Here is a 13965-nt window from a genome sequence, read left to right on the forward strand (position 1 = left end):
AGAGGCAAAACACCTATCCAAAATTGCCGCCAACACCAGACCATGCAGGCTACAAGAAAACGTCCGCTGAACTTAAAAAAAAAAGCGCTCGGCGCCGCCAAAAATGGCGGCCGCGAGTGATACAAAAAACAGCACAAAGGCAGCAAACACCTGGGACCCCCATGCTGGCCACACACAGCAAAAGACAGCACCCCCCGGAGAGCAGACACAGCCTCAGGATGAAGGCCTGCCCACCCCCCAGGCGGACCCCCCACCTCACGGCCGATGCAGAACGCAGGAAAGGAGGGAGAGGAAAGCAGGGCAGACCCTAAAAATCGACCTCCCCAGGATTGCTACAAGTCTCGAGGATCCAGCCTGTGACCCAATCGGCTGTTGATTGTAGATCTCAGGATCCAAACATGCAGAAAGAAACAAAAAACAAAAGGAAGAGCAAGAAAATTGCAAAAAAATTCCCCAGGCCACATGGGCCCAGAGGAGCCGTGTCATTCTCCTGTGCTAGGCAGAAAATAACTGGGGCTGCAGATGCAGAGAGTGGGGGGATGGGGGGTGTACCCAGGGGAACCGCCCCCTGGGAGGTACAGTGTGGAGTGTTTAACACTTAACGTGCTGTTTTTCTGCCTAATCTCCTAGGAGGATAATACCCTAAAGTCAAGATGCTGCTGTGTCCATCCATGAACGGAAGAGAAAATATGATTTTTTACATGGAGAGAAGTGCCAGAATAGGCTCGTATTAAGGTGGTTAAGGACTTAAAGCGGAGGTTCCGCGGTACCTCGTTTTTTATTTTAGGTGCATTTAATGGGTTTACAGATACCAACTTGATAGCCGATAAGAACCATCCCGTCTTTTTTCATTGTAAATATAAACTTATAAAAAAACAATCCTGGTCTTTTCCATTTTGCTTGTGGGCATTGTGAAGTCCACAAGCACAGGTAGCGGTGACTGCTAGTCTCCGAGCATTCACCGATGAATCTCGCGCGTGAGCTGTTGACGGTGAGCAGCACCGTCAAAACTTCCAGGTTATCACAACAGGCGTCGTCAGTCGATGCAAACAGCGACGGCTCAGATGCCCTCATTTAAAATGGCGGCATTAGATCCGCCCTCGTCACGTGACCGGATTGAAATGGCGCGAGATTACGATGGTTGGCGTTCCACATGCTAATGTGTGTATTGTGGGTGAACCTCCACTTTAAGTCTGTGACTGAAGACTCAGAAGGACATGGGCAGATGTGATAAGTATTCTAAGGGGGTAAAAGGTGTGGACGTACACTTGTATACTTATAACATCTGTGGTTAAAGTCTGTAAAGCAATCTTGCCTATAAAACCCTGCACAACCATAGTCAAGTCCGACCGGAATAGAAGTAAGGGGGGGGGGGGGGCCCAACACCCAACAGAGAACTCTAGGGATGAAATATTCAGAGCCAAATTCCAGGCTATCAGTGTCAGGCCCTTCATTTGGCAGGATTGTTCTCATGTGTCCTAGGACCCGAATATTGCACCATAAAGGCAAGTGCAATGCCGCTCATACAATCCCCATCTCCGGTAGAGGAGCCGAAACACCTCCAGGTGTAGAGACCATAGTCCATGGCCCAGCAACTGCCCACTGCTAGAGTTCTACGCCCAGACTGTATGCGGGCGATAGGGCCAGCACAGCTTTGCCCCGCAGGACGTGAGTGACAGCATGCAGCAGCCGAGCGACTTCATTGGAACACCATTGTGGGGCTTTATTATCCGGGGTCTGGTGAGTGTCGAGTTCAACCATTGGTGATGGTGGCACATCATTGTCGGGTGGAAGAGATAGTTGCACCTTTATATATGCAACCAATATTACCAACATTTGAGCCCACATATCCTATTGGAACACATAGGGCAATAGAAATATTGACTGTTGTTCCAGGGTTGGAGGACCCAATCGCAGCCGGTGCATTTTATATTTCGGGACTTTTTTTCACTTTGTTTTTAATTTTTCACTTTGGCTTTGTTTTTTTGTTTGTATTTTGATTTGTTTTTTTTTCCACTGAGGCCAGCCTTGAGCCTCATAAAGGGCCATTTTCTTCCACGCAGGAATATTATGGTGCATTGAAGCTTAAGCTGATATCAAACTTTGGGGCGCACCTTAAGTATTGAGCTCACAGCACTATTTTATGCTACATATATGTATTGAATATCACATTTATATGTATATATTTTTTTTTATTTTATTTACTAATTTTGGTATAATAATTGATTGATCCACACAAGTTTACTCACATAGTATATCGGGCATATAACTGTACCTGATACAATATATTTTTCATATATGGTTGTTTGTGCACTAAAATAGTTCACAGTATATAAAAGCATTCCCAGAGAGTTCTTTGGAGAGTTAGATCAGCGCAATAACATTTTTCCTTTTCATTCAAATCATGCGACATAGCCACACCGCAGATACAGATGGTACTTGACAGCCAGGAAGCTGTATCCAAGGCCGCATTGCAAACATATGTAATGCCATGCACCACCTGGTCCGCTATCATGCAGACCGCAGAAGCCATTTGCTATCCAAACCACGGTGCAGCAAATCTTGTCCATTAAGGACGTATCAGTGACCCCAGGGTTGTGGCCAACAGTGGCCCCCATACCCTGAACAAGGGCCGGGCCCTGGATACCAGGGGGTCCCATCGGGGGAGATGTCCCTTATCAGGACAGCCATGCGATTTCATCTTTTTTTTTTTTTAAACGCTGCGGCCGTTCCTTTTTTAGCATGTACATTTATCCCATAAGCTTATAGGGAAAACCTCCCAGCGGTCTGGGCCAGCTTGTAGGACCCAGAAGGGACCGACATAATAGATGCACTCGCCGTAACCTCCATTTTATTGGGGAGCCTGCACATGGTGATGTGCTCCAACAAGCACCTTCAAGGGCTGGCCCGGAAGCAAGCAAGAACGCAGTTCCGCACAGTCCGAAGGTCCTGGGTTGCATTCTCCGACAGGTCAGAGCAGGGGACATCTGCCACATCCAGGCCCAAGTCTGAATCAGAACTTTACCCCGAAGATGGTGGGGGTATGGGGCGTTTACCCCCTTGCATCCACACACCACTTCAACCCTGGTAATAAAGGGACTCCAGGACCACCGACAAGGCGTCCATATGCACCCCAGGTACAGGGCACCGTTGCCACCACAGGGAAAGAAAAATGCCAGCTTCTGATGCCATGCAACCCTTACTTGCCCGACACCCATAGGGACCAGGCAAAACATCAAAAACATAATCCACCCCCCCTAGCTGCTCAGAGTGAGGGACACCAGGGGACTCACCGCTCTAATCCAGGTGCAGCCAGCGCCACTGTCTGCTCTCCCCATATGCCTCTTAACAGGCATGGCTGCGGTGTATTCTTGTACCAGAGGTGTTCTGCGCCATTCAGTAGGGACTTTTCACCGCTAGAGGCAAAACCCGAGCCATGACTACAAGAAAATTACCGCCAGCCGCCCCATTATAAAGCACGTGGTAATACAAGAAAATGGTGCCGGACCCCGCCAAAATGGCCGCCGAGTGCTTCAGAGGAAAAAAAAAGGATTTTTGTACTCACCGTAAAATCCATTTCTCTGAGTTCATAGACGGACACAGCATCCTTTGACCTTAGGGTTATGCTTCTTCCTACCAGGAGATTTAGGCAGAATTCTACAGCACTTAAGGTGTTAAAAACTTTCCTTCATGCCGCTCCTCCCAGGGGGCGTGGCTCCCCCAGGCATAACCCCCACTCTGCTTTAGCAGCCTCAGTTCGTAACAAGCAGTACAAACCAAGGAGGGGTGGGTGCTGTGTCCGTCTATGAACTCAGAGAAATGGATTTTACGGTGAGTACAAAAATCCTTTTTTCTCTTTCGTTCATAGACGGACACAGCATCCTTTGACCTTAGGGACGTCCCCAAGCAGTGTCAAAAAAATTCGAGGGGTGGGAAAATAACACAGCAAAAACAGGTTACACCCCAAACAAAACCGGAGTTACTCAACGGAGGAACTCCAACCTTAAACTGCCGCCTGTAACACCCTGCGGCCGAAGGAGGCATCAGAAGATGCACTCACATCCACCTTATAAAACTTTGAAAAAGTGTGGAACGACGACCAGGTCGCTGCCTTACACACCTGTAACACAGAGGCTTGGTGTCGGAAGCCCAGGAGGCCCCGATCGCCCTGGTCGAATGCGCCATGACCCGAAAGGGAGGCGCCCGCCCCTTCAGGGCGTAGGCCTGAAGCACAACCTGTCGGATCCACCTGGAAATGGTGGCCGACGAGACTGCCAGGCCCTTACTGGGACCGGACACAGACACGAACAGCGAGTCCGACTTCCGGAACGGAGCTGTCGCCGACAAGTAAACTCGAAGGGCCCGAACCACATCCAGAGAATGTAAAGAGGCCTCCTTCGGGTTCTTCGGCTGAGGACATAATGATGGAACAACAATGTCCTCGTTAATGTGAAAGGCCGAAACGACCTTCGGAAGAAAAGAGGGCTGCGGGCGCAGCACCGCCTTATCCTGATGGATGACCAAGTAGGGGGCCTTGCAATACAAGGCCGCCAGTTCAGACACTCGTCTGATAGAGGTAATAGCTACCAGAAAGACCACCTTCTGCGACAAAGTCAGCAAGGGGATCTCCCGAATGTCCTCAAAGGGGGCACGCTGAAGCGCCGAGAGGACCAAGTTCAAGTCCCAAGAAGGTAGCGGAGGGCGCACCGGGGGGGCCACATGCCGGACCCCCTGCACAAACGTGCGAACCAAAGAATTCGCTGCCAAGGGACGCTGAAAATAAACAGCCTGAGCAGAAATCTGACTCTTGATCGTGCTCAAGGCAAGAGCCTGGTCCACTCCCCGCTGTAGGAACAGCAGGATCCGGGACACCACGTAAGTACGGGGGCGCCACTTCATCTCCTCACACATAGAGATGTATGCTTTCCATGTACGATGGTAAATTTTTCGAGAAGTGGACTTCCGTGCACGCAGCATGGTAGAGATTACCGGGCCCGACAGGCCCCGGTCCTTCAGTACCTGGTTTTCAACAGCCACGCCGTTAAAGCCAGTGACCGTAAAGCAGGATGGAAGATCGGGCCCTGAGACAGGAGATCTTCCCTCAGAGGCAGACGCCAGGGGGCGTCTGTCACCAGACGTACCAGGTCCGCGTACCAAGAGCGACGCGGCCAATCCGGGGCGATCAGGATCGTTGGAATACCTTCGGCTTCCACCCTGCGCAGCAGGCGGGGTAGGAGCCTTAGAGGAGGGAAGGCGTAAAATCAGGTGATATTGACCCAGGGAGCCACTAACGCGTCTGACGCGTCTGCCCACGGGTCCCTTGACCTAGCCACAAACCGTGGTACCTTCCGATTGAGACGGGACGCCAGAAGGTCCACGTCTGGAGTGCCCCATTTTTGGCACAGGATCTGAAACACCTCCGGGTGGAGAGACCACTCCCCTTGATCCAGAGTCATGCGACTTAGGGAGTCGGCTTGCCAATTCAGAACTCCCGGAATGTATACCGCCGACAGGGCCGGAACGGACCTTTCGGCCCACCGAAGTATGTGAGCGACCTCCGTCGCCGCGGCCGAGCTCCTTGTGCCGCCCTGATGATTGATGTACGCCACGGCCGTGGCGTTGTCGGACTGGATCCTGACAGGACGGCCCTGTAGCTCCAGCGACCACCTGACAAGGCACAGCTTGATTGCTCGGAGCTCCAGGATATTGATCGGCAGGCGGGACTCCTCCCGAGTCCAGCGCCCCTGGGCTGACTGGGTGCCCCAGACGCCCCCCCAGCCGAAGAGGCTGGCATCCGTCGTGACCACTGTCCAGCGGCACGGAAGAAAAGACTTCCCGGACCGAAGCACCGGAGACGTCAGCCACCATGCCAGGGAAGACTTGGCCAGATGGCTCAACCGAATCTGGTGATCCAGAGAAGATGGGACCCTGTCCCATCGTGACAGAATCTCCTTCTGTAGTACCCTGGTGTGGATTGGGCATACAGAACTGCCTCGAAGGAGGCCACCATCAGACCCAGAACCCGCATGCAGAAGCGAAGAGATGACCACTTCTGGGTCAACAACTGTCTCACTGCAGATTGCAGGGTCAGCAGGTTTTGCGATGGAGGAACACTTTTGTCTCCCCCGAATCCAAAACCAGCCCCAGGGGTTCCAGCCTCTGGGACGGAACCAACACTGATTTTCTGAGATTCAGAAACCAGCCGAACTCCTGCAGAGTCCGACACGTGATGGACACGTCCTCCTCTAACTCTGAGCCTGAAGAAGCTCTCAGGAGAAGGTCGTCCAGGTATCCCACGATAGCGATCCCTCGCTGCCGTAGCAAGGCCAGGATCGGGGCGAGCACCTTGGTGAACACCCGTGGTGCCGACGCCAGCCCGAACGGGAGGGCCACGAATTGATAGTGGTCCTCCCCGATCGCAAAGCGCAGATACCTTTGGTGGCTTGTGCAAACGGGAACATGCAGGTATGCGTCCATGATGTCTAAGGACGCCATGAAGTCCCCCTGGTGGAGGGACGCCATGATAGAACGGACCGACTCCATCCTGAATCGCTGCACCTTGACAAAGGAGTTGAGGGCCTTTAGGTCCAGGATAGGGCGAACCCCTCCCTTCTTGGGGACCACGAACAGATTGGAGTAGAACCCCCGAAACCGTTCCAGCGAGGGGACCGGCACAACCACCCCCCTGTCCAGAAGATCCTGGACAGCCCCGGACAGGGCTAGCCGACGATCCGGAGGAAGCTGGAGGTTGGATGGAAAAAAATCTGTTTGGGGGGACAAGAAAGGAACTCTATCTTGTACCCCGAGGCGACCACCTCGCAAACCCAACGGTCGGATAGAAGAGAATTCCACCGATCCACGAAGTCGTGAAGCCGTCCCCCCACCCGAGACCCGGGCGGGGGCAGACCTTCATGCGGAAGCAGGCTTGTCCGCAGGCTTGTTCGGTTTTTTGAACCAGGGGCGCTTACGCCCGGCAGCAAGGGCTTTTGCACCTTGCGGACCTTTTCCAGCCGCGCTGGCGCACGAAAAAAAAAAAAAAAAAAACCGTTTAGGGGGTAGTAAAAGTAGGACCTTGCTTGCGGCGAGGTTCCCTACCCTTCCCCGACTGAGGGAGCAAGGTGCTCTTACCTCCAGTGGCATCCTTAATGATGTCATCCAGGGATGCCCCCAAAAGCCGTCCGCCCTTAAAGGGCAAATCTACCAAGGCCTTTTTTGAGTACTGGTCAGCCGACCAGCACTTCAGCCATATAAGGCGGCGCAGAACCACTGCGTAGACAGAAGCCCTGGAAAGCAAAGGAATCTAATCCATATCCGCCTCGCAGAGAAACTTCTGACCCTGAATCAACTGTTCAGCCAGGTCCCTAGAGGACTCGGAAGCCCCCTGGACCTCCAGGTCCTGCAGCAGGAGCTTCGCCCTTTCAGTCAGCGTCTGAGCTACCAGGGCTCCGGCCAGAGCCGGCCTTACCACCGAACCCACCACCGAGAACAGGGAGCGGGCCACGGCCTCCACTCTCCTATTAGCGGGGTCCTTGAAAGCAGGAGCCCCCTCCACAGGCAACGTAGTAGCCTTACTCAGTCTGGACACAGGAGGGTCCACCGACGGAGGAGTGACCCACTTTTTTTTTTTTTTTTTTAAAAAAGTCCTCCTCCAGGGGGTAACGGTAGCAAAGCTTTTAGGAACCGTAAAAGCCTTTTGCGGTGTATCCCATTCCTTATACAACATATTGTCTAAATAAGGAACACAGGGGAATACCTTAGCGGTACGCGGTGGTTTGCGGAATCCAAAAGGACTGACACCGCTGGTGTCTCCGCCAAATCCTCTAAATGAAGAGCCTCACGCACCGCAGTAATAAGAGCTCCAACAAATTCCTTGTCAGCAGACTCCGCAGCAGAGTCATCCTCGCTGTCCATGTGGGTTAAGCCCGCATCCTCTGACATGACAGAACCAGAAGCATCAGATTCTGCGTCAGAGATATCCCCAGAAACAGCCTCCGGGGGGGGGCGCTTTTTTACCCCCCAACCGAGCACTGGCTGCTTCAAACCTGGTGAGAAAAGACTCCAGGACAGCCGACACCGATTGAACAGATGTGGCAGGGGGAGGGGCGCTTAAGGGTTAATTCCGGCATTGTAAGAAATGAGGGGCCTGATTCAGGCTCCATATTGCCGTTGCCATTTCACCCCTACTGCCAAGGGCAGGAAAAAAGTCCCCCACAGGTCACCTCCCGGCCGCTAGAGCACAGTATGGGGCCCCCTGAGACTCACCACCCCCTGGTACAGCGCGGTCTGTGAAGGCAAGTGTGTGCTGAGGAGAAGCTGCAGCGCTGCGTCTGTCCCCTCAGATGATTCGCGGTCTTTTTTCCCCGCCGAAACGGCCACTAGAGGCCGAACTAGTGCTGAAAATGGCGCCGGCCACAAGAAAATGGCCGCCGAATAATACAAGCGCGGCTCCGGCAAAATGGCCGCCGTTGCGCAGTTTTAAAAAGACAGTGTACCCAAAAATGACAGTACACCAAAACAGCACACAGCACACACAAAAATGCCCAGAATGTCCACCACAGTCCCCTGCAGTGACACAGAACAGCCCCAGCCATACCCGAGTGAAAAAAAAAAAAAAATATATGAGCCCCAGGGAAAAAACCCCCTGCACAGCCGTCACCCAAAGGAGGAAGGAGGGAGAGGAATAAGGGAGAGAGGAAAGCAGGGGAAAACCCTCAGTCGACCTCCCAAGGGAAAACATTCCAGCCAGACCACTTACCTGAGTAAGGGGCCACTACTTACCTGTCCTGCGACTACCTGGCTGGAGGTATCCCAGACAGAACCAACGTCCGCGAACGGCATGGCTGTCAGCCAGACACACTGTGACAAGGCCATAGAGACCGGTCATATGTGTGCCCTAGAACCGAAGTTCCCCGGCCGCCCCTGGAGCAATGGGGCCTGTCGTGGACGTCCCAAAGCGGAGCTGAGGGCCGGCACACGCTCGAAGGCCGAACCTGGGGGGACTACAAGGGTCGAGGACCCAGCCTGTCACCCAGTCGGCTGTTGATAGAAGAATCGCAGGATTCAAAAATAAAAATGAAATAAAAAAGCGAGGAAAAAACTCGCAAAATGCAAAAAAATTTGCAAGAAAAAACTCCAGAGTCCAGGACTCCAGAGAGAGCCTGACTCTCCTGACGGTTAGGCAGAAACAAACTGAGGCTGCTAAAGCAGAGTGGGGGTTATGCCTGGGGGAGCCACGCCCCCTGGGAGGAGCGGCATGAAGGAAAGTTTTTAACACCTTAAGTGCTGTAGAATTCTGCCTAAATCTCCTGGTAGGAAGAAGCATAACCCTAAGGTCAAAGGATGCTGTGTCCGTCTATGAACGAAAGAGAAATAGGATTTTTGTACTTACTGTAAAATCCATTTCTCTGAGTTCATGGACGGACACAGCAGCAATTGACCTGCAGAAAACAGCCTAGGCAAAAAAAAAAACTCCACCAGTACAGTACCTCCCAGGGGGCGGATCCCCCGGGTACATCCCTCTGTCTCATGCAGCCTCAGTTCGTAAACAAGCAAGACAAAGTAGGGGAGGGTGCCGTGTCCGTCCATGAACTCAGAGAAATGGATTTTACGGTGAGTACAAAAATCCTATTTTCTCTTCCTTCCATGGATGGACACAGCAGCAATTGACCTTAGGGACGTCCCCAAGCAGTGTCAAAAATCGAGGGGTGGGGGAAAAAAAAAAAAAAAAAAAAAAAAGCAAACCAAACTTCACCCCAAACAAACCAGAGGTCCTCAACGGAGGAACTTCAACCTTAAACAGCCACCTGTAAAACCTTGCGGCCAAAGGAGGCATCCGAAGATGCACTCACATCCACCTTGTAAAATTGAGAAGGTGTGGACTGACGACCAGGTGGCTGCCTTACACACCTGTAACACAGACGCTTGATGGTGGAAAGCCCAAGAGGCATCAATCTCCCTGGTCAAATGCGCCGTAACCGGCAAGGGGGGCGCCCGCCCCTTTAGGGCATAGGCCTAAAGCACAACCTGTCTGATCCACCTAGAAATGGTGGCCGACGAGACCGCCAGACCCTTCTTAGGACCAGTCACAAACAGTGAATTTGACCTCCGAAACGGAGGCGTAGCAGACAAGTACACCCGTTGGGCTCGAACCACGTCCAAGGAACGCAACGTGGCCTGCTTCTACTGCGGAGGCCCTGGAGAGCAGGGGTAGCGTATCAAGGGCCGACTCGCAGACAAACTTTAGGCCCTGCACCAACTGGTCGGCCAGCGCCACACAGTCCTCAGAGGCATTATGCGCCTCCAACTCCTGAAGCAACAACTTTGCCCATTCGGTAAGTGTCAGACACTAGAGCCCCGGCCAAGACCGGTCTCACCGCCGACCCCACCACTGTGAACATGCAGCAGACCACAGCCTCAACTCTATCTGCGGGATCCTTAAAAGTAGGAGCCCCTTCCACAGGCAACGTGGTCGCCTTGGACACAGAGGGGTCCACTGACGGAGGAGAGGTCCACTTTTTTAGGAAGTCCTCCTCAAAACGGATAACGGACCGCAAAGCATTTTGGAACAGAAAAGACTTTCTGCAGCCAATTCCATTCCTTGTACAACATTATTTCCAGATAAGGAACAAGGAAACACTTTTGCGGTGCGGGCCGGCTTGCGGGAACTCAAAAGGGAACGACATCTCTGATGACTCCGCCGAATCCTCAAGTTTGAGTATCCCGCACGCAGTGATAAGAGCTCCAACAAGCGCCCTATCATGCGCTGACCCTGATGCAGAGTCATCCTCACTTTTCATGTGGACTAGGCCTGCATCCTCTGACATTACGGAACCAGGGCCGGACGCAGTAGCAGGGCCCGATTCCGTGTCAGAGACATCCCCAGAAGACGGCAGGGGGCGCTTTTTACCCCCCCCCTCTGCCCACTCACAGCTTCGATCCTGGCAACGCCTCAAGGACTGCCGTCATATCATCCACGGTGGCCGCAGGAACAGGGGCACTAAGGGTTAACTCCGGCATGTCTGGGGGAGAAGCCTCCGGTTCGGACGCCATACTGACCCACTAACGCCACCCTTGCACTACAAGGCAAGACCCACAAGGCCACTCTCCCGGCCGCAGCAGGGGACCCCCCAGAGGGCTCACCACCCGACCAGGCTGTACTGCTGCTGTGACTGCCCAGAGCGCTGTCCGTGCTGTGCCGTCCCTCAGGAAGTGTGCTGGAGCCGTTCGCGACGTTATTCTGGCCACTAGAGGCAAAAACCCCTTCCAAAATGGCCGCCGACATGCAAAAAACAGCGGGCTACAAGAAAATGGCCACCGATCATTAATAAAGGCACCCGTCCCCAGCAAAATGGCTGCCGTGCACAGTACAAAAGAACACACAGTGAAACACAGCATAAACAGCAAAACATGCAGGTGCGCGCGCGCGCACACACACACACACACACACACACACACACACACACACACACACACACGGCATCAATAAAAATCACCAGCACCCGACAGCAGCCGCAGCCCCCAGCCTCCGGACGGAGCCCCCCAGGCACACGTCCCACCTCACGGCCGACCCCCCAGAATGCGGGGAAGGGAGAGAGGGAAAGTAGGGCGGACCCCCGATTGACCTCCCAGGAATGCACCAGCCGAACCACCACGCCAAGGGGACTGCTACTTACCCGTACTGCGACCACCGGCTGGAGGCATCCCAGACAGAACCAACGTCCGCGCAGTTACAGCATGGCTGTCGGTCCGGCACACTGACATAGAGACCGGTCATATGTGTGCCCTGGAGCATATAGCTCACCGGCCACCCCTGGAGCAACGGGGTATGTCGTGGACGGCCCAGCGCGTAGCTAAAGGCCGGCACACGCTCGAAGGCGAAACATGGGGGGACTACAAGGATTGAGGATTCAGCCTGTCACCCAGTCGGCAGTTGATTGTAGATCCCAGGATCCAAAAAAAAAAGCAGGAAAAAAAGCAAAGAAAAGCGAGAAAAATCGCAAAGAATCTCCAGAAGAGCCATGTCATCTCCTTTCGCTAGGCAGAAAAAAAAAAAAAAAAAAAAAACTGGAGGCAGCATGAGGCAGAGAGAGGGATGTACCCGGGGAATCCGCCCCCTGGGAGGTACTGTACTGGTGGAGTGTTTAACACTTAACGTGCTGTTTTCTGCCTAGTCAATCTCCTAAAAGGATGGATAATACCCCAAGGTCAATTGCTGCTGTGTCCATCCATGAACGGAAGAGAAAGAACACGCTAGGCCTCAGCGCGGAAGCCCCCCCCCCATGGCACCAAACACCACCCACGGAGAGCAGACCCTGGGTACCCTGCAGGAATGCCCAGCCATAACACCCTGCCAGGGGACTGCTACTTACCCGTCCTGCGATGACCAGCTGACGGCACCCCAGGCATGGCTGTCGGCCCGGCACACTGACACAGACATAGAGCTTGGTAATATGTGTGCCCTGGAGCATATAGCTCACCGGACACCCCTGGAGCAACGGGTCAGGTCGTGGATGGCCCAGCGCGTAGCTAAAAGGCCGGCACGCGCTCGATGGCCGAACTTGGGGGACTAAAAGGATCGAGCCTGTCACCCAGGCGGCAGTTGATGGTAGATCTCAGGATCAAAAGGGGTAGAAAAAAAAAAATTAAAAAATCCCCAGGCCACATAGGCCCACAGGAAGCCATGTCATTCTCCTATGCTAGGCAGAAAATACTGTACAGTTTTGATGCATGTTTAACACTTAACATGCTTTTCTGCCTGATAGGCCAATACCCCAATGTCAAGAATAAGATGTTGTGTCCGTCCATGAACGAAAGAGAAAACCCCCACACTCCACATTGGAACTCCTAAAGCCTTATTCACATTCGATTTTCTGCAGATTTTTGTTTAGATTTAGCAAAACCATGTAGTGCAAGGGCCCGCCTGATTACATACAAATTGAAACTTTTAAGGTTTTTACTATAATAGAGAACAGCGAGGCTTCTCAGCTGAGCAGGCATCTATCCTCCTGGACACTGGTATGCCAGCAGTAGGAGGGGTGGTTTGTTTGGGGGTCAGACTGGGGGCTTTTGTTTCTTTGCCAGTATCTAAATCCTTTTCTAGGCAGCAGTATAACCCAAGCCTATGAATTTCTGTTCTCCAACTGCAAGAGCTATGGCATTGTGGGTGGAGCAAGATTGTTGGAGGGGCAGAGACACAAACTAATGCAGGAAGACCACTGTGGAAGACCCAGATACTAGTGGTAAAAATCAGCCCAATAAAAAAAAAAAAAAAAAAACCCTGCACTGCACAACTAGAAAAGGATTTGGGGATTTACAAGTATTGTAGCCCCTGCTCCAGAAACGTAATATGCTCATTACACAGACTACTGCATGGCCTAAAGCAATTGTTCCCAACAAAAGAAAGTAGCACGTCCTTTCATGTGGTGAGCCTTCATTCCCAGAAGTCTTCGATCTAAAAATATTTCTCTACAGTCTCCTCCCAGAAGACCAAACCATATACCCTAGGGATGCACCAAAGTTATTTACAAATGAGATTTTTATTTTGAACTTTTTCAATGTGAAAATATAAATGTTAATATGTGTAAAAATATTCACCAACAAAGCAAACAAATTAAAATGGAGGGGGGAAAAAAGGGAGGAGTTGAGAAACTGCTTTGGAAACCCCAGATCTCCTGGTGTTCTATACAGTCCGCTCTCAGAGCACCCAGATCTATACCCACGATACCATCAAAAGCTGCCACTCACTTTTTGCAGCAGCCCCAGAGCAGCAATGGCATCTCTGGTGTTCCGGGCCAGTGCCACAGCTTCCAGCAGACCTCGCAGGGCCTGAGACTGCGGGTTCATGGCAAGTGTGGGTGGGATGGCATGAAGATGTTGCTCCAGTTCAGCGATACACTTGTCATAAATCTGTGCTACGTCGTCTGTGGCCCAGGCTTGTTGCTGAAACAAACACCAAATGGTTAGTAC

At 52.5% G+C, this 13965-nt stretch overlaps 1 protein-coding gene across 8 annotated transcripts in view; it reads right to left on the reverse strand.

The window, feature by feature from the left end:
* Positions 1-13965, reverse strand: part of CNOT1 (CCR4-NOT transcription complex subunit 1) — a 66619-nt gene that overhangs the window by 18254 nt on the left and 34400 nt on the right. For all 8 annotated transcript variants that reach the window (XM_040329289.1, XM_040329284.1, XM_040329290.1 and 5 more), the window contains one exon: positions 13744-13938. In XM_040329289.1, coding sequence (XP_040185223.1) covers positions 13744-13938 — 195 coding nt within the window. The remainder of the gene's footprint in view (positions 1-13743; positions 13939-13965) is intronic.

Source organism: Rana temporaria, chromosome 11 (genome assembly GCF_905171775.1).
Source record: "Rana temporaria chromosome 11, aRanTem1.1, whole genome shotgun sequence".
In the NCBI taxonomy this organism is placed as follows: Eukaryota; Metazoa; Chordata; class Amphibia; order Anura; family Ranidae; genus Rana; species Rana temporaria.